This window comes from Microtus oregoni, unplaced genomic scaffold (assembly GCF_018167655.1).
Source record: "Microtus oregoni isolate MIOR12 unplaced genomic scaffold, Mior012 000015F_ref0000493, whole genome shotgun sequence".
NCBI lineage: Eukaryota > Metazoa > Chordata > Mammalia > Rodentia > Cricetidae > Microtus > Microtus oregoni.
This window is the reverse complement of record NW_024543074.1, coordinates 30,534,509-30,553,959: the sequence shown is the minus strand read 5'-3', so window position 1 is coordinate 30,553,959 and position 19,451 is coordinate 30,534,509. Positions and strand designations below refer to the sequence as shown.

At 45.1% G+C, this 19,451-nt stretch overlaps 1 protein-coding gene across 1 annotated transcript in view; it reads left to right on the top strand.

Moving 5' to 3' along the window:
- Nucleotides 1–19,451, top strand: part of Stx8 (syntaxin 8) — a 241,012-nt gene that overhangs the window by 3,954 nt on the left and 217,607 nt on the right. Inside the window, exons 2-4 of the mRNA XM_041665805.1 lie at nucleotides 74–173; nucleotides 3,958–4,052; nucleotides 15,588–15,698. Coding sequence (XP_041521739.1) covers nucleotides 74–173; nucleotides 3,958–4,052; nucleotides 15,588–15,698 — 306 coding nt within the window. The remainder of the gene's footprint in view (nucleotides 1–73; nucleotides 174–3,957; nucleotides 4,053–15,587; nucleotides 15,699–19,451) is intronic.

The window sequence follows — 19,451 nt, the reverse complement described above, 5'->3', positions numbered from 1 at the left end:
ACCACCATTCCCTGGCCAGGATTTTATTTAAAGAACTTTAAACCTCTTTCTCTCTGTATGACTTTGATTTCAGGTTTTCCACATATGATTCTACCTGTCAAATTGCCCAAGAAATTGCTGAGAAAATTCAACAACGAAATCAATGTGAAAGGAGAGGTGAAAAGACACCTAAGGTAATACCGCGGAAGAATTGACGTGCTCATCTTTGAAGTTTGAAAGCATTTCTAGATCTGGGGCATGCAGTGTGTGTGTTGTGTTGTGTGCACGTGTGTGCATGTGCGAGTTCATGTGTATAAATCTTTGGAGTGTGTTTTAGAATGTTGTATCTAATTTTCCCCATTTGGTAAATTATGAATGACTACTGCCCCAAGATATAAAATAGTCTACATTTCATTCACTGACTTTTTATAGAGCTGCAGTGTTGACACTGGCAGCTGCTGGCATCATACTCTTGGATCTGCCTGTGTGTGTTCATGGATGGTTGTGTGCATGTGGAAGCCAGCGGCTGACACTGGCTGTGTAGCTGCTAGGGATCAAACACTAGTTCTCAGGCCTGTGCAGAGGGCAGTTCCATCAAGCCAGCCCCAGCCTTGTATTTTGTTTACGATAACTCCTTATCCAATTGTTTTGGCTCCTAGGGAGATCTTATCTCAACAAACAACAAACCAGAGTGCAGAGAGTGGTGGTGGCTGTCTCACAGGGTGCTTGCCTTTAATCCGCCTTAAATCCCAGCACTCCCGAGGCAGCTCTCTGAGTTCAAGGCCAGCCTGGTCAACCAGAGCTAGTTCCAGAACAGCTAGGGAAACCCTGTCTTAAACCCCCCCCCTCAAAAGATATGCACGCCCCTTTTGCATATCTATCATTTGTCCTATTTTTATTTGTCTTGTTTTTCATTATATTCCATTTGTCTTATTTTTTATTGTCATTTGCAATTCTATTTCTTTGTGTTTGAGTTAGGGTATTGCTATGTAGCCCAGACTGGCCTAGAACTTGCTGTGTAGTTCTGGCTAATCTTAAACCATGGTCCTCTGTCTCAGTCTCTGAGCACTGGGATTGGAGATGTTTGACTTTCAGGGTACTCTTAGGAAATATCACTGAAAAAAAATTGGTGTTGTGGCTAATGATCAATAACAAGATTTTGAATAGACATGTAGTGCATTTATGAATTAAGCAGGGGAGTTTTGACTTTTTTTGGAGGGTGTGGAGCTTCTTCGAGACAGGGTTTCTCTGTGTAACCCCAGCTGTCTTGAACTTGCTCTATAGACCAGGATAGCTTCCAACTCACAGAGCTCCATCTGCCTCTGCCTCCTGCAGGCTGAGTTCAAAGGAGTGTGCCACCACTGCTCGACTTGACTTTTTAAATAATCCTTAGTGCTTCCTTCTTATTCGCCTTCCATCAGCATCTAGTGTGTGGTTATTGCGGGGCAAAACCAGTCTGCACATTTTTTAGGTTTTGTTGGTATTGCTATTTTTGTTTTTTTAAAATGTCATTTACTTAGTTAATTAATTAATTCATAGAATCTTATGATATCCAGGCTGGTCTGGAATTCCTGTTGTAGCTCAGGCTGGCCCTGGAATCTTTATCCTCTTGCATCTGTCTCCCAAATGCTGATATAATAGGTGTGAGCCACCATGCCTGTCTTGATCACTGTACTGAATTCTTTTACTTTTTTGGTTTGTTGTTGTTTTGAGACAGGATTTCTCATTGGACCTGGAATTTACCAATATGGGCGGGTTAGATGATTAGCAAGCCCCATAGATCCTCCTGTCCCTACATCCCAGTGCTGGGGTCACCACTGCACCTGGCCTTTTACCTGGGGGCTTGGGATTCAGACTCAGGTCTTCATGCTTGTGTGGCAAGCACTCTGCTAGCCAAGCCATCTCCCCAGCTCTAAATTGATTCTCTGAATCTTTCCCAAGTAGATTGTTCTGTCTGCAATTAATACTTTAATCCCCCTTGAGCCCTTCATATTTCCTTAGTCTTGTTCCTTTAGTAAGAACGAGTAGCTCACAGTTTAAACAGACTGTAGTGTCTATTCTTAGTTGTTCTTCCTGTCTTATTTTTAATTTCCCCACATTGTATTAATCATATGTTTGTTCTCTTTTAAATCAGTAACACCATAGGCTTTCCTTTGAGGTTTTCTAGCACTAAACCATTCTTAACTTGCAAGAATAAATTCTACTTCATGGTAGCATCCTGTCCTTTTAATGCAATTCTGAGTCTGCTGATGTTTGGAAAGTTTTTGTCATCCTCGAGCAGGGTTGGTGTAAAGTTTTTTTCTTTTTCTTTTTTTTTTTTTTTTGGTCTGTTTCCAGTTGTTTACGTCAGTGCTTATGTCTGGGATTGTGTTACTGAAAGTATGAATTGGGTCTTGCATTTTTTTTTCTTTGTTCTGAAAGTTTCTGTTTAATTATAACAAAGGTACTTTTGATGATAAAAGATTATTTTAACAAAGGTACTTTTGATGATAAAAGATTATTTTCTATCTTTTCTTGTTTTTTGTTTGTTTGTTTTTTTGAGACAGGGTTTGCTGTGTAGCCCTGGCAAAGATTATTTTCTTATAAAATATGAAATCTTAATACTAAGTAATGATTACCTTTGACATTGCAGTAAGTTTCTAGACTATTCTCTTTTTGGGTGAAATTTCATTTTATGACTTGATTTAAACATTTTAAAATTACATTTTATTTCTCTCTCTCTCTCTCTGTGTGTGTGTGTGTGTGTGTGTGTGTGTGTGTGTGTGTGTTAGGTGTGTGTGTTTTTTTGATAAAGTAGGTTGGGGGGTATCTTCCTTTGTTGCTCAGGCTGGCCCCGAGTTCCTGGATCCAAGTGGACCTGGTGCTGAAGCCTCATGTGGGGTACAGGTGTAAACTACAGCACCCAGCTGGTTATACTTTTTGCTTCTTGTTCTGTTCTCTACTCTTTGAATACGTGGCAGACTGCTTCCTACCAGCTCCCCTTCAACTCCAAGGGTGGCTCCTTTGGGTTTCTGGGGTGTTAGAACAAAGCCAGGCCTTTCCTATCTGCTGGCACCGGACAGTTGCTTGACATGTGTGACCTTGCTCATCAGAGCAGGGCCTCCTGCTTCTCTCTGGGTTATACACTGCTACTTTGTTGTTTGGTCAGGCAGGCTCTCACTGCGTAGCCTTGGCTGACCTTGAACTCACTATGTGGACCCCACTGACCTTGTCCTAGAGATCCTCCTGTCTCCCCAGTGCTGGGATCTCACGCGTACCCCACCATGCCCAGTTAACTGCTACTTTTAGCAAGCAATAGTAAAAACAGTGGCAGTCTGCCTCTCCAATATTCCTCCCATTTCCTCCGTGGTCAAATGTTTTCATTCAGATGGGTACTTTTGTTCTTCACATTTCCAGATGTCAGGGAGGGGCTGTCCCATCTCTTCATCTTCAGAGTCACAGACAGACATTCCCTCTGGGCTTTTAGGCTGACTGGAGACAGTTCCCTCAGTCCTAGAAGAAGAATCATGCATGGTTAACATTCCTCTTGTGGAAAAAGAGCATTACTTTCCAGTGGTCAGATGGGCTATAAATATACCAGAGTGTTCTGAGACCAGTCAGAACGCTAATGGGACTTGACACCTTGTCATCTGAAGCATGGTTGAGGGAACCATGGGGTTTTACTGCTGAGCGAGGACTGAGGGAACACAGTTTCCTGCATGGGTCCAGTGTGGGTAAAATACAGTATGTGGGAGTTATGGGGACAGAATTCCAGCTGCATATGAATGCAAGCTGACCGTTTCCACTCAATAGCTGTGTTCCTGTGTGGACCAGGTGCACCATGGGTACACGCTCCTGGTGGACAGAGCTCTGGTGGCTAGACAAGGACCCCATTGAGAACTTCACAACCCGAGCCTGTCTCCCAGGCCTTCCTTCCTTAGCAGATGCTGCCTACCCCTCTGGACAGTGGATTCAGGCTGTGTTCTCTCCTCTTTCCAGCTCACCCTGACCATCAGAACTTTGTTGAAGAACCTGAAGGTAAAGATCGACACTCTGAAGGACTTACTGCTAAGAGCTGTGTCAACCCGTCAGATGTATCCATGTAAACATGCCCACCTTCCCTGGAGGGAGGAGAAACAATCTTATTTAAGAGAGGAAGGAATCTGGGCCACCCACATTTCCCCCGCAGCTCAAGGAGGACTTGGTCTCCACACTGTTGCCTGTAGTCTTGAATTCTGTTTTAAGTAACTGCGCTTTGCAGTAACTGCGCTGGCAAGGAAAGACTCACCTAAGGAATGAATTTGTCTGGGTGTAACCTTGACAGGGCAGGAAGCTAATGCTTTCCCTCAGCTCTGTTTGTAGAGCCGCACACTGCTGTTCACTGCCCTGAGGATGGCTAGCCGCTACTTTAGCCGCAGGACTTCCATGATAATCCTGAACACTGATTCCCTGCTGGATTTTCCAGAGCATTTTGGTTTTCTTGAGACGGGGTCTCAGTAGCCCAAATTGGACTTGAGCTTACCCTGTAGCCAAGGATGACTTGAACTTCCCTCCTCATCCCCTGAGCACTCAGATTCAGGCATACTCCAGTGTACTCGGTTTCGTGAGGTGCTGGGGGTGGAACCCAGGGCCTTGGGCCTGCTAGCCACATCTCAGCCCTCAGGATATTTAGTAACTTGCTTTCTGGCCAATAACAGTAGAGGCTACATGTCTTTTCTGCTTTTTAAAAATCTAGCCGTAGGCTACTGAGATACGGTTTGGCCGCTTCATTCTTTCACGGACACAGACAAGTGCCCCTCATTTGGGAGTTTTTGGGGTGAAAGGTGTATTAGGAATTGGTTAAAGCAGGCTGGGCCATCTTAAGCTCTGGTGAGGTATCATGTACTCAAGCTGCTTTTGAAGTGTGTGTGGTTGTACACATCTGTAATCCCAGCACCAGAGAGACCAAGGCAAGACAGAGCATTAAAAACCAGCCTGGACTATGTAGTGATTTTGAGGCTAACCTGAGCTACATAATGAGCCACCCTACCCTACTCCACCCCCACCTCCATACAAACATTTTAGGAAGAAATTCACAGAGGGCCTGTTACCTAAACCGAGTCTTTAAACCTGGTTTATAATGAGTTGAAAACTGACCCCACAGTTGTATTTCTTTAAATTGTCTGTAATTCACGCCAAAGACCTGGCTTTTGGAATCAGAGGAAACCACACATACTGGCTTTTATGTGGGAGAATGTAGGAATACAGCTTTTTTGACAAAACAATTGAAGGTGTTTCAAAAATATGTTTTCTCCCAAATGAACTCTTTTATGTTGGCAGGAAGGTTGGCATGGCTTAAAAGCATGGTCCTCAAAATGTTTAATTATTCATCTGCTGAGGTTTCAAATAAAAGTTTAATTTTAGTAAACAATGGGGCCTTCTTTGAAACACAGCTGGAATATTCTGGTTTGTAATTTTACCCTCCATACGGTATCATTTGTTACCGCCTGCTAGTGTGTTACATAAAGAGCTTTTATTTTACCCAAGTCAACAGGTCTTAATCCATAGACCTGAGTGGGTTACAGTGGGCGGGGCTAGTTTCTCTTCTTTCAGAAGTCAGTGCTGGGGAGTTTGTGCATGCGTTCAAAGTACATGGAATCATTTTAGTGTAAGCAAATCACATGTGTTAGAAAGGTAGTTAAGTACTGTCTCATGGTACTTTTAGTTCCTGTTTGCTACTTCATTAAGATAATTCATTATAATCCAGTATATATATATATATATATATATATATATATATATATATCACACTATAACAGTTACACACACACACACATACACACACACCCCATAGAGCAAGAGACATATATAACCCAAGAACTCTGATTCCTGTTAATAGCCCCTGCTACACAGTGGACAGAGAGTACTAAGTGTGTAATATTTGGTTTCATTTTCCTAAACACTTTCAGTCTGGCCGTCTGTTGTAATGGACTTTTGGTTTTGTGTTCTCAGCATGACTCCCCAGACTACCATGTTAAGCACTACCCACTAAACACACTGGTCTCATTATTTAAAACATTCAACAAATTTATAAGAACACAAATATTGATAATTTGAAATTTCCTAGGGAAATTTTTAAAAATTGAAAAATTAAAAATAAAAACTCAACTGGATTATAAAAACTTTTAAAAATAATCTTTTTCCCCACCAATTGTTGAGCTTTGCTGGTAGAGGTGACATTCGGATCACAGACCACACGGGGGCGCTCCGAAACCTGTTTTCAGGGAAGCCTCTTGTAGAAGGAAAAAGGCAGTAGTGACTGCAATAGTATTAACAACCTTTTTGTTTGGTAGCTGGTTTGGGGCGGGGGATTGAACCTAGAGCCCTGGACACACTAAGCACATGCTCTATGACTCTAGCCCCAGGCATTTCTCCAACATCCTCCCTCTTAAATATTTTTAATAATTAAAATCTTCCTCCAAATTTAAGCAATTTCAGATGGAAGCTCTTCAGTACTGATCACTGCATATGCTTGGTTTTGGAAATATCTTCTCTTCTTTATGAAAAAGGTAACTTGACCAGGTCAACCTTGTCACCTCGTGTCATGGATACAGGTGGAGAGATTCCAACATTCCTGCAGGGAGTTTAATCTTATAGAGAAGAATCCTGGATACATCAGTAACTTTCCCAGGACCCTATAGCTAGGGATACAAGAGTCAGATTCAAGCACATGACTATCTGGCTCCAAGGCTGTTGTTTGAAGCTGATTTTGTTTTTTGTTGGTTTTTTTTTTGTTTGTTTGTTTTTTTTGAGACAGGGTTTCTCTGTATCTTTGGTGCCTGTCCTGGGACTCCCTCTGTAGACCAGGCGCCTGGAACTCACAGAGATCCTGAGTGCTGGGATTAAAGGTGTGAGCCACCACTGCCTGGCTTGAAGCTGAATTCTTTAGTAGAAAACATAGTCTCCTATCCCCTGTCCCCTGGCGTGCCTTTGACAACTGCTTGCTGCGGTCACAGGTCCACAGGAGCCTTAATCACAAAGGGTGACACAGTGTTCTGTTCACTGTGGTGTATTAGTTATATCTTAAGATATTGTGATCCTTTGTTAAAAAAATGACCACAAATCATCAAAAGACTGCCTCTTTAAAATTATTTTAATTTTATTTATTTGTGTTTGTGTGTATATGTGTGCACAGTGCCTGCGAAAGCCGGAAAGGGTGTTGGATCCCCTAGAGTTGGAGTTGTAGGCAGTTGTGAGCTGTCTAGTGTGTGTGCAGAGACCTGAACTCATGTCCTGTGCAAGAGCAGCAAACGCTCTTAACCACCAACTCATCTCTCCAGCCGGACAGGGTTGTTGCAAGGAACAGGCTGCTTGTTTGTCCCGGCTGCCTGGCTAGCTTAGCCCTGAAATAACCACACAGAAATTGTATTAATTAAATCACTGCTTGGCCCATTAGCTCTAGCCTCTTATTTTCTAACTCTCACGTCTTGATTTAACCCATTTTTATTAATCTGTGTATTGCCATGTGGCAGTGGCTTACCAGGAAACATTCTGTCTCAGGCAGATCCATGGTGTCTCTCTGACTCTGCTTTCTTCCTCCCAGAATTTAGTTCTGTCTTCTCCACCTACCCAAGTTTTGCCCTATCAAGCCAAGGAAGTTTATTCATTAACCAATACAAGCAACACACAGAGGGGCCTCCCACATCACAGGGTGACTTTTAAATACAGTTCTAGGAAACAAAGTTGGGTGACTTTTCTTTTGTGAGACACTGTGTAACTCTGGCTGGGTTTGCCATGTAGATCAGACAGGCCTGGAGCTCACAGAGGCCTGCCTGCCTCCAATGAACAGCACCACACCCAGCACTGGGTGCCTGTTGGAATGTGAGCATTTGAGAGGCATGCTCTCTTACTGTGCCGCTTAACTAAGAACTGACAGGACTTTACTGGCATGGTTTTGTCCTCCTGTATTCATAAAGTTCCCCAGAAACTACAGGAGGTACAAGATGAGGACACCTCAATTCATGAGTGCAGGACTGAGGTGTCACATTCTTTCCTGAAAAGTGGTTTTGATGTTGTGTTTTCAAAAGTAAAGCTGTGCAGTTTGACTCCGTTAGCTTGTGATTGATCAGCAAGACAGAGTCCTGCAGTCAGGGTGCTCAAATCTGCTTTATACATTTCCAAAGGAGTTAGTTAATCTACCCTGTAGCCCAGGCAGGCCTAAAACTTAACAATATAGTTCAGGCTAGCCTTAAACTATAGGCAAGCCCTCTACTTCTCAGCCTCGTAAGTGCCGGGATTATAGGTGTGAGCCACCGCGCACAGCCAGTCATGTCTATTTCCAGACTTTCTTTTACTTGCCTCACGGGGTTGCAAGAATAGCTTGTGCGGTGGGAGGCATTGTGTGGATTTCATGCAGTACTAAAAATACTCTCAGTCGGCTTTTCATGACGCCTGTCCTTTGTTAGCTTTTCAAAACCATCACCTTCACCCTTTTTATTCTTTTCCTTTTGAATGTGTCTGTGTCTGTGTGAGTGTGTGCGCTAGTGCACATGGAGGGCTTCCTGACGTGGGTCCTGAAGCTGAACTCAGGTCCTTTGCTAGAGCAAAGTGCTCTTCACTGCTAAGCCATCTCTCCAGACCCAGCCTTTGCCAATTTCTAGGAGAGTGAAAACAACCTCTTTTCAAAAGTATTCAGTATCAGAGGTGTTTGGTGCTTTAGGAGAGGGCCTGGGCAGAAAATGTTTCGGACATCTCTTAGTGGTCCTCAACTCTGTGTTTTAGGGAAAAGGATGGGTGAATGGGTAGATGTGATACCACCGTGTAATAAGCCCAAGTGACTGTGGGAGTGGGGAGACGTGGGGGTTCTGGAAGCAGAGCTGGGCCTGCAGTGGAGCTAAGGTTCTCCAGCACTGACTCCATGATAGTTTCAGTGGCATCTGGGAACATGGGAAAAATAAGGACATGGTTCTTGTGTTTGGAGAAATTTTATCATTTTGTCTGTCACTAGATCTCCTTGTAGGTTTTGGTATTAAAGTCTTGTCGTTTTCTCCACAGTAGTAGGTAGTTTTGTTTTGTTGTTATTTTTTTTTTTTTAACATTCAGTCCATACATGGCCACGTGTGTAACTGGTAGCTGCTCTCCCATGTTCCTGACTTGGAAGTCTGGCACCATGTGCTGAGGGATCAACACTGTCCCGGGGACCACACACAGCTGAGGCAGAGGGCCAACCCTGCCCCTTGAGGCCAGAGACCAGTTCAGCCTCCATGGGCTTGAGTTTCTGTTTGGGCGGTGGGGGGGGGGGTCTGCTTGTTCATTCCTGGCTGCTCAGATCCCAAATGATTGATCACCCAGAAACTCTGTTCTTTGCAATACTGTTTGGCCAATTGCGTAACTGCATTTCTAGCTAGCTCTTATTCCTAAACTAACCCATCTCCATTAATCTGTGCATTACCATGAGGTTGTGGCCTACTGGCAGAGTTTCAGCCCTCTCTGGCAGAGGCGTTTGTCTCCTGTGGCAGCTACATGGCTTCTCCCTGACTCTGCCTACTGTCTCTCTACAGCTCTGTTTGGATTTCCTGCCTGGCTTTACTCTGTTAAGCCATTGCCTGAAAACAGCTTTATTCATTAACCAATAAAAGCAACACATATACAGAAGAACTTCCCACACCATTTCCCCCTTTCTGTTTAAATAAAAAGGAAGGTTTTAACTTTAACATAGTAAGGTTACATGTCCCACACCAAGTTTCAATATTTCAGAGGTGGGACTAATCCTGCTTTGAGAAGTTGAAGAAGTATTTTTAAGTGCCTCATGGGATCAGCCCCTCCCATCTCCTTGGGGGGGTGTTGTCTCAGTCTGCTAAAATAAAACATAAAACAAAGAGGCAGAGTGGCTGGCTAATTGTAGTTTTCCAAGATTTAGCTGGAGTCTATAGGGATATTCTGAATTGGCATACTAGGCTGTGTTCCTTGTGAAAACTTCATGGGACTAGAAATATTTCAGATCTAGGAATATTTATATGTACATGATAAGACATCTTAGAAGGGAACTCAAGTGTAAGCATAAAATGTATGTTTGTTTTACATGTAGCCTAGAGTTAATTTTGTAGACTATTTAAAATAATTTGGTTGCTATGAAATTCTCCACCTGTGGTATCTCGATGAAGTGGTCAAAAGCTGGTGAATTTCTGAGCACTTGAGAGTTTGGATTTGGGTTAGGGATGCTCCTGCTATACTGGGCATATTGCTTTATGTGGGGCTGTAAGCAGTGGAAGGAGGCAGTGAGCAGTGCCAACACCCCTGGCTTGGAGAAAGCCCAGATGTTTAGTGCCCAGCAGGTGCCGAGGAGGAAGTCCTGGTGTAGAGAGGAAAGAGTAGGGCTCTAACTTAGGTAGATTGTGCTGGCTCTCGATTTCCAGTTGGAAAACAGTGAGAACTGGCCCAGGGGACCCCTGTGGCTCCTGTAGCATCAGGTGTCTTCAGTTACTGATCTGCAGACCCAGTCACCAGCTCATGCTGCTCTCCACATTGGGGTGAATGGCTCATTCTGAGCATTGCTTTAAATCTGTAACTTGTGTCTGTTATTTTTCAGAACATACCTTTAGAGGGCTTATTATTATTTATTATAAAATATTTTCTGTGGGCTGGAGACATCGCTCAGCAGTTAAGAGCACTGACTCCTCTTCCAGAGTTCCTGAGTTCAATTCCCAGCAACCACATGGTGACTCACAGCAGTCTATAATGGGATCTGATGCCCTTTTCTGGCCTGCAGGTGTTACATGCAGATGGAGCACCATATACATAAAATAGTCTTAACAATACTTTCTACTAATGCACTTCTTGTTATTTTTTAACCAAGAACTCCTTTCTCTCCCACAATGCCACCCTGTCCCATCTCATTTTCAACACAAACAATGTTGAATGGCTGGAGTTTCTTATCCTAGACTGTCTATCTGTCTGTCTATGTATCTAATTAAAAATGAAGATGAAATTCTTCAGGTCATAAAGGGACTACTTTGTGTGTGTCCCTGGATCTTTCATTCCTTTTGACCGTGTTCACCATGGTCGTGCACGTGCACACAGATAAAAGAAAAAGCCAGCAACAATTCAGATGGTATTCAGTCCTTATTGCACCTTGAGTTGCCAGTTCTCTTTCCTTAGGGAAATTTTACAGATTTCTGAAATATTTTCTGTACACACACACACACACACACACACACACTCCTTAGCCTGATCTTTATGAGACTTCTATCCACTGGTTAGCTTGCTGCTGCCTCTCTCTTCCCCTCCATTTTGGTTGAGCACTGTGCATTTTGGAGCTTATGCCATGTGCAGTCATTCCCTTGTGCCCTTGTAAGTACCCAGAATTGTCAGTTACCACCATCATCTCTCCATAAGCAGCGTCCTGAAATCATCTCTGCCTGAAATCATCACATGGATGCCTTAGTTCCTTATTGGCGGATACCTAGGACGCTTCCAGAATCCGTCTAAATAGTTTTGCAGTGAACTGCATCTGTGTTGTTGGGAATGTCACTGTAGGTTCATAAAAGGCAGCCTGGCAGTCAGTTAAACCTGTTTACATTTCCCTCAGGAATGGAAGCAAACACCAACTTCCCGAGTCCTCTCCAGAGTTTTCCCAGTCTGGTAGGTCAAGGTGTGTCTTAGAGTTTGTGTCTCTCTTATTCACATGCAGCTGTCTTTCCACCCGAGCTTTCAGCGTCTCCTTTCTTTGCTGTATTATGTCCTTTGCTTACCTTTTGCCATAGTCATTTTATTTTTCAGAGACTTCAACGTTATCTAATTGGACCGGGGAGATGGCTCAGTGAGTAAAGTGCTTTGCTGTGTGAGCATGGGGACAGGGACTTGAGTCTAGACCTCTAGCCCTCACATGAAAACCTGCCACAATTTAGTTGGTCAGCGAGCTCTGGCTTCAGTGAGAGGCCCTGTCTCAGACATAAAGTGGAACGCAACAGAGGAGGGCACCCAAGGCAGGCTTCCGGTTTCCCCATGCCCATGAACTGTTGGTGCAGGTATATCACACACACACACGGGTATATACACACATGTACACATACATATACACGCACACATTTACACACATGTACACACACATACACACATGTATACACACACATATAGTCACAACTTCTGGGTTTTTCTTCATTATCTGTAGGTTTTCATTCTTGCCTAGAAAGATTTTTCAAACTCAAGATTATTAAAATATTCTTCTGTTTGAATTCCAGAACCATTTGAATTTGTGCATAATTTTAACACTGGGTTTATGTTCAGCGTATGTCCAGTGTTTGTCTTCTTGGGTGGTTGGATGCTGAAATCTCTGCCAGATGGGAGGCTGACAGGGTAGCTGAGCTGAGCGTGTAGGCAAGGCTCGCCATATCGGGACTCAGCCCATAGCCCTGCAATGTAGAATTCCCATTTTGTCTTGTTCTCTGTGATTCTCGTCTCCGTTTCTGTCTTCCCCCTGCCCTAGCACTCAAGGAACTTTGTTTAAATTGAATAAGAGCTTTCTGCTTTACTGGCAGTTTATCAATAATTTGAAGAGACATAGATACTTGTTCTTGATTGACATTGATTCAAAGGCTAATATTGGCCCTTTTTATTAAAGAAGAGAATAGTTGAGGTTTCTGTTTCTTAGTTACAGTTGCTACTTCATGATTTCAAGATGGGGTACTTGGTGACTGCTGCCACCGTCAGTGGAAAATGGAAAAGTGATGGTAGTGATTGGACCCGAGGAAGTGTGGCATGCGGGAATGTTGAGAGAATTCATTTATCATTATTATTTTTTAATATGTAGGGTGACTATGACTCTAAGACTTAGGTTTAGATTTATGATTTTTCTAATAACTCTGCTACCGAGGGAGTTTATTGGGGGGGGGGGCAGGATTTGTTTACTGTTCCTGTTAGCTAGCCAGCACTTTTCTGTACAAAATTAACAGTCGCATTTGTAGATCCCTGAACCATGCAGTTTTCCCTCTCAGGCAACCGTCATTATAATCCTTGGTTCTGTCAAGTTCTCAGAAACTTCTGGAGCCTGAACACAATGTTTTGTAACCCCTTTAAAATGTTTTATTACATTTATTTATTTGTGCATGTGTTATACGCTTGTGTGGGCACACTCGTACCGTGGTGTGCCTGTGGCAGTTAGGCCTGTGTGGGCACACTCGTACCGTGGTGTGCCTGTGGCAGTTAGGCCTGTGTGGGCACACTCGTACCGTGGTGTGCCTGTGGCAGTTAGAGGCCTGTGTGGGCACACTCGTACCGTGGTGTGCCTGTGGCAGTTAGGCCTGTGTGGGCACACTCGTACCGTGGTGTGCCTGTGGCAGTTAGAGGCCTGTGTGGGCACACTCGTACCGTGGTGTGCCTGTGGCAGTTAGGGGCCTTGAAGGGGTCTGCTGCTCACTGAGGCCCTGGTCTGCGCTCTATGCGCTAGACCCCAGTTCGCGAGCTTTGGACAAGGGGCTGGAGGTTGAGAATACAGACGCAGAGACAGACCAACACGCAGACCTTTAAACACTGATACCAAAGCCCCTCTTTATTAGCACCATGTAGGCTTAAATACACTGCAGTCAATGGCCAACAGGTGAAAATCCCATCCTCTGATCCTCTAAGCTAGGCACAGCTTCTAGTAACTTTAATTAGAAGGTTCTAGGATGGAAAAGCAGCTGAAAGCCAGGACTCAATTAGTCCCAACAGGGGTCAGTTCTCGTCTTCTACCACATGGGCACCAGGGATCAAACGCAGGTCCTTAGGCTTGGTGGCAAGCGCCCTTCCCTGGTGAGCCATCTTGCCGTCTTGTGATCACTTTATAAAAACAAGAGAATCTGTAACCTGAAACAGCCATCTCTCATGTTTACTGCTGTTGCTAGAACTGGTGTCAGTGGCCAGTCCTGCTTCATATTGCCAGCCATTCAGCCGTTTGGTTATAAAAACAAAAAACAAAAAAAAACAAAGACAACAGATTTAGAGTGAATTGTTTTCCTCTTATGTCTGAGGTCAGACAGAGCCTCTCAAAACTCTTTGTTGACTTCCTGGACCCTGAAATGTGATGGAGTTTTCTTCCACGTTTCTTTGCTCTTGTTTGATGTGAGCGTACGTGTGTGGTTATGCACACACGCGGATGTGGAGGCCAGAGGCCGATGTCGAGCATCTTTCTCTTTCGCTTCCCACTCTTTTTTTGAGAGAGGCCTCTCAGTGAACCCCAAGTTCTTGCATTTGGCTAGACTGGCTGGCCAAGGAGTTCTGGGGTCACCCGTCTTCACTCCTACTTCCTGCCAGTGCTCTGGTTACAGGTGCCCACTGCCATGCTCGACTTTCCGTAGATGGTGGGAATCCAAGCTCGGGTCCTCCGGCTTGCAGGGCAGGCAGTTCCCCCACTGAGCCACTGCTTCAGCTCCATTTCTGAGAACACACAGGAATGAAACTCAGCATCTAATATGTTTCCAGAAAGCTAGTGTATAGACCTTGGCTGTTCACAGTTCACGACTGTGTAATCTCTGCACTCTGGAAGCTGATCGGGAGTTGGAGACCAGCTTGGGCTACATAGTAAACTCTGTTGCAGAAAGACAAACAAAAAGGAATCTTGGATTTAGGGGTGAGGATGGGCTCAGCAGTAAATCCAATGGCTCTGGGTTCAAGTCCCACTACTAAAAACCTACCAAAGGATGTAAGTGATGTTGAGTTCCATATAAAGAAACAGCCACGACCAGGGATCGTCCCAGTGGATAAAGCACTTGTCGTGCACGCCTGGAGACCCGAGTTGGATCCCTGGAACCCAGGTAAACGTAGAGGAAGAGAACCAACCCCAAAGTTGTCCTCTGACCTTTACATACACTGTGACCTGAACCCCTCTCCTTCCTGTCACACACGAGTACCACTCCCACAATCACTGACACCCACAGTCACACACCAACAAAGGAGCAGCCGGCTCCAAAGGTGAAACTCTGCTCTCTGCACCCCTAGTCTGCCTCATTTGCTAGAATAACACATTAAATAGAACTCGTTTGTAGTTTCCCACAAAGATCCATAGTACTTTTAACTAACGAGTGGACAGAAACAGCTTTTACAGGACGCTGTGACTTCCAAGCAGCCTTCATGAAGCTTCTGTTGGAGCTATTGCATAGGATGGGCGTCTGACTTCCAAGCAGCCTTCATGAAGCCTCTGTTGGAGCTATTGCATAGGATGGGCGTCCCCACCCTTTCCAAACCTTAGGTTTCTCAGGGAGGGTGTTTGGGGTTTGATTTTGCACCACTAGAGTCAGACTCAGAGGCCTTGCCCCACCTTAAGGTACTGATGAGTACACAAATTTCCTTGAAAGTTAACACCTGTAGCTTAAGCCTAAGGACTCCTGCAGCCAGATTGCCCTGGCCCTGGTTGGCTGCTCACTGGCAAAAGAAATAAAAAACAAGAAATAAAGCTTTACCTAGTGTGCTTTTCAGTGAAAGCACTGTCAGTGTTTATGCATCCATGTGCAGTGGTACAGTCTTTCCCTGCAGGACGGAAGTCAGGAAAGGAAAACAGCTGCTTCCTGGTGGTTGTGGGTGGAGCCTTAGTGACTGCAGGTGACTCGAAGAGTTAATAAAGTCATGGGGAAAGTGAGCTAAGCCACCCACTGTTGGACCTTAACAACCATCTGCAGAACACAACTGGAGGGGGATCGAAGACAGAACCTGCTGGATGACCTTGTCACCCGAGAACGGCTGCTCCTGGCATCGTTTAAGAATGAGGGTGCAGAGCCAGATCTGATCAGGTAGGACGCTTTTCTTTACAGGGACACTGCGTCCCTGAGGACTTGCGTGGAGCTGCTACAGCTGTTTTCTGCACGGTTTCCATTTTGTGTAAAAATCTGCTCGTTTACAGTGTTTGACTGTATTTTCCTACTGAGTTTAGTTTTCATTAATTTTCCAGATTTAGCAAGCTCTGGGTGTTCAGCTGAAGCTCATGCTAGGTGGGGCATTCTTATGGAGATTACAGTCAGAAATTTCCTTTCACAGTTGTTGAATTTCTGGCTTGTAAACGCCTGAAGCTGCCACAGTTTGGTTGGCTTGTTGAAAATGGTGTCCTGGTAAGACAAGGGCAAGGCCACAGAGGTTCCCGGGCTGGCTTCTCCAGGTTCTCTGCCAGCCAGTGATTGGCTCTGCATATAGCTGACAGCTGCCCTGAATTCAGCCTCCATTGCTGGGGCTAATGATGGAGAAATTGTTACATCTCTAGCCCTGTCCTCTCCCTGCTCCTGGAAGTTCACAGCTGGGAATGTCCTAGAAGGAAACAAGCCCAGAAGAGAAAGTCTCTTTTTCTGTCCTTTAGCAGTGACTGGAGGTCAGGGGGATCAGCTTTTCTCAAGGGCCGCACTGCCAGGCCCCACCTCAGACTTCACTCCTAGTGCAGCTGTTTGGGGTGGGTGGTCCCCGGTGATTGTCATAAACATCCAGGATTGCAAACGACTGTGTTAGGATGAGCTGGGGGAGGGGCAGCAGTTCATTCCTGTTGGTCCCATGCTTCTCAGGAGCAGGGAATCCCAGGTGTCAGAAAGCATTTACAAAATGTGTGAAGCTGGGTGAAGTCAAGTCGGTTTTGAGACTAATGAAAGCTTGGGTTAGGGAATGCTGAGTGGTGTCCTGGGCAAGGTTTTCAAATGCAGTGGTGTCATGGGGGCTAGCTTCCTGAGGCCCCTCAGCGCTCTCGGGCAGTATTCAGTCCTGTAGATACAAGGGGAGAAGTGATGCGGATGTTGGTCCAGATTGGTGATCCAAGACAGGTAAGCAGAGGAACTCAAGGTGAGAAGAAATGGCTTCTTCCAGTAAGAACTTCACCGTAAGGAAGAGAAGACATAGGCCAGGCGTAGTCTCTCACTCCTGTAATCTTGGCATTTATGAGACCGAGGTCATTGCTGGGATTTGTAGGCCAGCTTGGACCACAGAGTGAGACACCGTCTCAATAAGAAGTTAATAGAGGCAGTTGGTGGGAGAAGTCTTTCGTGGAGACTGGTGGCCAAGTGGAGACAGCCTTCCCCCATGTATTCATGGTGGACATGGTCATGGGGGTAGTGATCCTTACCATTTGGGAGGCTGCAAGCTCCAGACTATAGTAACTGTTCTCCATTGACTGTCATTTGATGATGCCAAGGGGTGTCCTGAAGAATGGGAAGCTTTTTGCTTTGGGTTTTATTCTTTCTGTTCCGTCTTGTCTTCTAGTCCTACGTATGCAGTCTGTGTGTGTCTGCTTCTCTGTGTCTCAGCATCTCTATGTCCCTGTATCTCTTATCTGTTCCAGAGCATGAGTGGCAGCTCCTTGGTTAACATTAAGAATCACAGCTCCAGCCAGCTTGGGCATTAGTGTCTGTTTTCACAGGTCTTGCACGATTTGAACACTACTGCTTTGTGCCGCCCTCTCCCCCTATTTTTCTGAGCCAGGATCTGACTGTAGTCCTAGAAGACCCGGAACTCTATGTAGATCAGGCTGGACTCCTTCCTGCCTCCTTTAGGGCTGGGATGAAACACATGTGCCACCATATCTAATAAATAGCTTTGTATCATTTGTTCATGACTGGCACTTGGCAATAGAGCCACCCAAAAGGCTCACCAAAAACAGGCAGAGAAAGGAAGAGGGGGAGTGCAGCTGTCTGCCATGCGCTCACCGAGGTCTAGATGTCAGCGAGCCTGGGGAAGCTCCGCAAGGTATCAGAGTGAAGTGATGTCACCTGCATTGCTCTTTTCACTCTCGGGCACAGACACTGCTGGCTCAGCCGCTCTTTGCAGTGTCGCCTTTCAGAAGGGGCAGGAGGGGCAGTCAGGTCTAAAGTCGGTCTGTTGGAGAGGTTGGATTTTAGACATAAATTTTTTTAAAAGATTTATTTAGCCAGGTGGTTGTGGCACGTGCACGCTTTTAATCCCAGCCCCTGGGAGGCAGAGGCAGGCAGATCTCTGTGAGTTTGAGGCCAACCTGGTCTACAAAGTGAGTTCCAGGATAGCCAGGGCTGTGTTACTCAAAGAAATCCTGTTTCAACCCCCCCAAATTATTTTTACCATTTTATTTAAAAATTTGATTTTTATCATTTTTAAATGTGTACACGTATCTGTGGATATATGCACGTGAGTGCAGGTGCTTTTGGAGGCCAGAGACATCAGAGCCTGCTGGACCTGAAGTTAATGATGGTTTTAGGTCATCCAGTGTGGGTGCTAGAGACTAAACTCCAGCCCTCTGCAAGAGCAGTATAGGATTGAAACCACTGAGCCCCTGGATATCAAATTGTAACTTTTACATACTGTAAAGAGCTGGACCGGACAGCTTACTAGTCTCCCTCAGTCATCTAGGGTTCAAACTCATTGATTTTTATCTGGGCCTGTGTTCTGCCCGTTTTTATTATTGTTAGGACCAGGTGGGGTGACTGCCAGTAAGAGGGGTGCAGACAGCGAAATGTCTATAAAGAAGATGCCATCACCGGAGCAGTGTGTCTCCATCGGGTTAGGGGACCTTCTGTCTCACCTGTTTTCTCAGTGACCTGGCCTCCTCAGCCAGCCTTTCCCACTGCTGTCCCTGCTAATCACCCTCCTGACTGTCCCTTCCAGGACCCAGTGTGCTGCCTGTTGTCTTATTCCTTAACAGACAGTTTTCAATTAGTTCCAGCGAGGGGATCCGTTTTGAATAGTAGCTTACCTTCTGTGTATATTTTAATCAAAGCTTCCTCAGCTCTCAGGATTAAAACCAAAGCAGATGAATTGTTAGGAGAATTTTCGGGAACTTGGCAGGTTCAGAGCAAAGGTAGTTTTGGTTTTGGTTGGAGGCCTGAGGACCTTTTAATTCCTGTCATTAGGACTGCCTCCTGTTGGTCTTGTGCATTAGGGTTGGTCCACCAGGACCTAACGTAGTTACATACTAGTTTATTGGTAAATGGTTGGGGTGACTTGGGGGCCCAGAGACCAGACCAAGAAGAAACTGAAACAACAATAAATGACCTCTTGAGGTTGCAACATTTAAAGTCACTGGCTGAACTTTTTTCTGGATTGAGTCAAGAGTAATGCTTGCACGCACAGCTTTCATACAGTAAGCTCCCAGAGAAGTTGTATTGAAAAAGTACACAAGCACTGTCAAGAAGTGATGGCTGAGGGGTGGTGGTCCATTTCACAGAACTTGATCCCTGGCTTGTGTAAGAAATCAGTGTGGCCACTGAGACAATGGGGATGTTCTATGGGGAACTCACCAAGGCCAGCTGGCCTGGGTCTGAAAAAGCATGGGATAAAACCGGACTCACTGAACATAGTGGACAATGAGGACTACTGAGAACTCAAGAACAATGGCAATGGGTTTTTGATCCTACTGCACGTACTGGCTTTGTGGGAGCCTAGGCAGTTTGGATGCTCACCTTACTAGACCTGGATAGAAGTGGGTGGTCCTTGGACTTCCCACAGGGCAGGGAACCCTGATAGCTCTTTGGGCTGATGAGGGAGGGGGACTTGATTGGGGGAGGGGGAGGGAAATGGGAGGTGGTGGCGGGGAGGAGGCA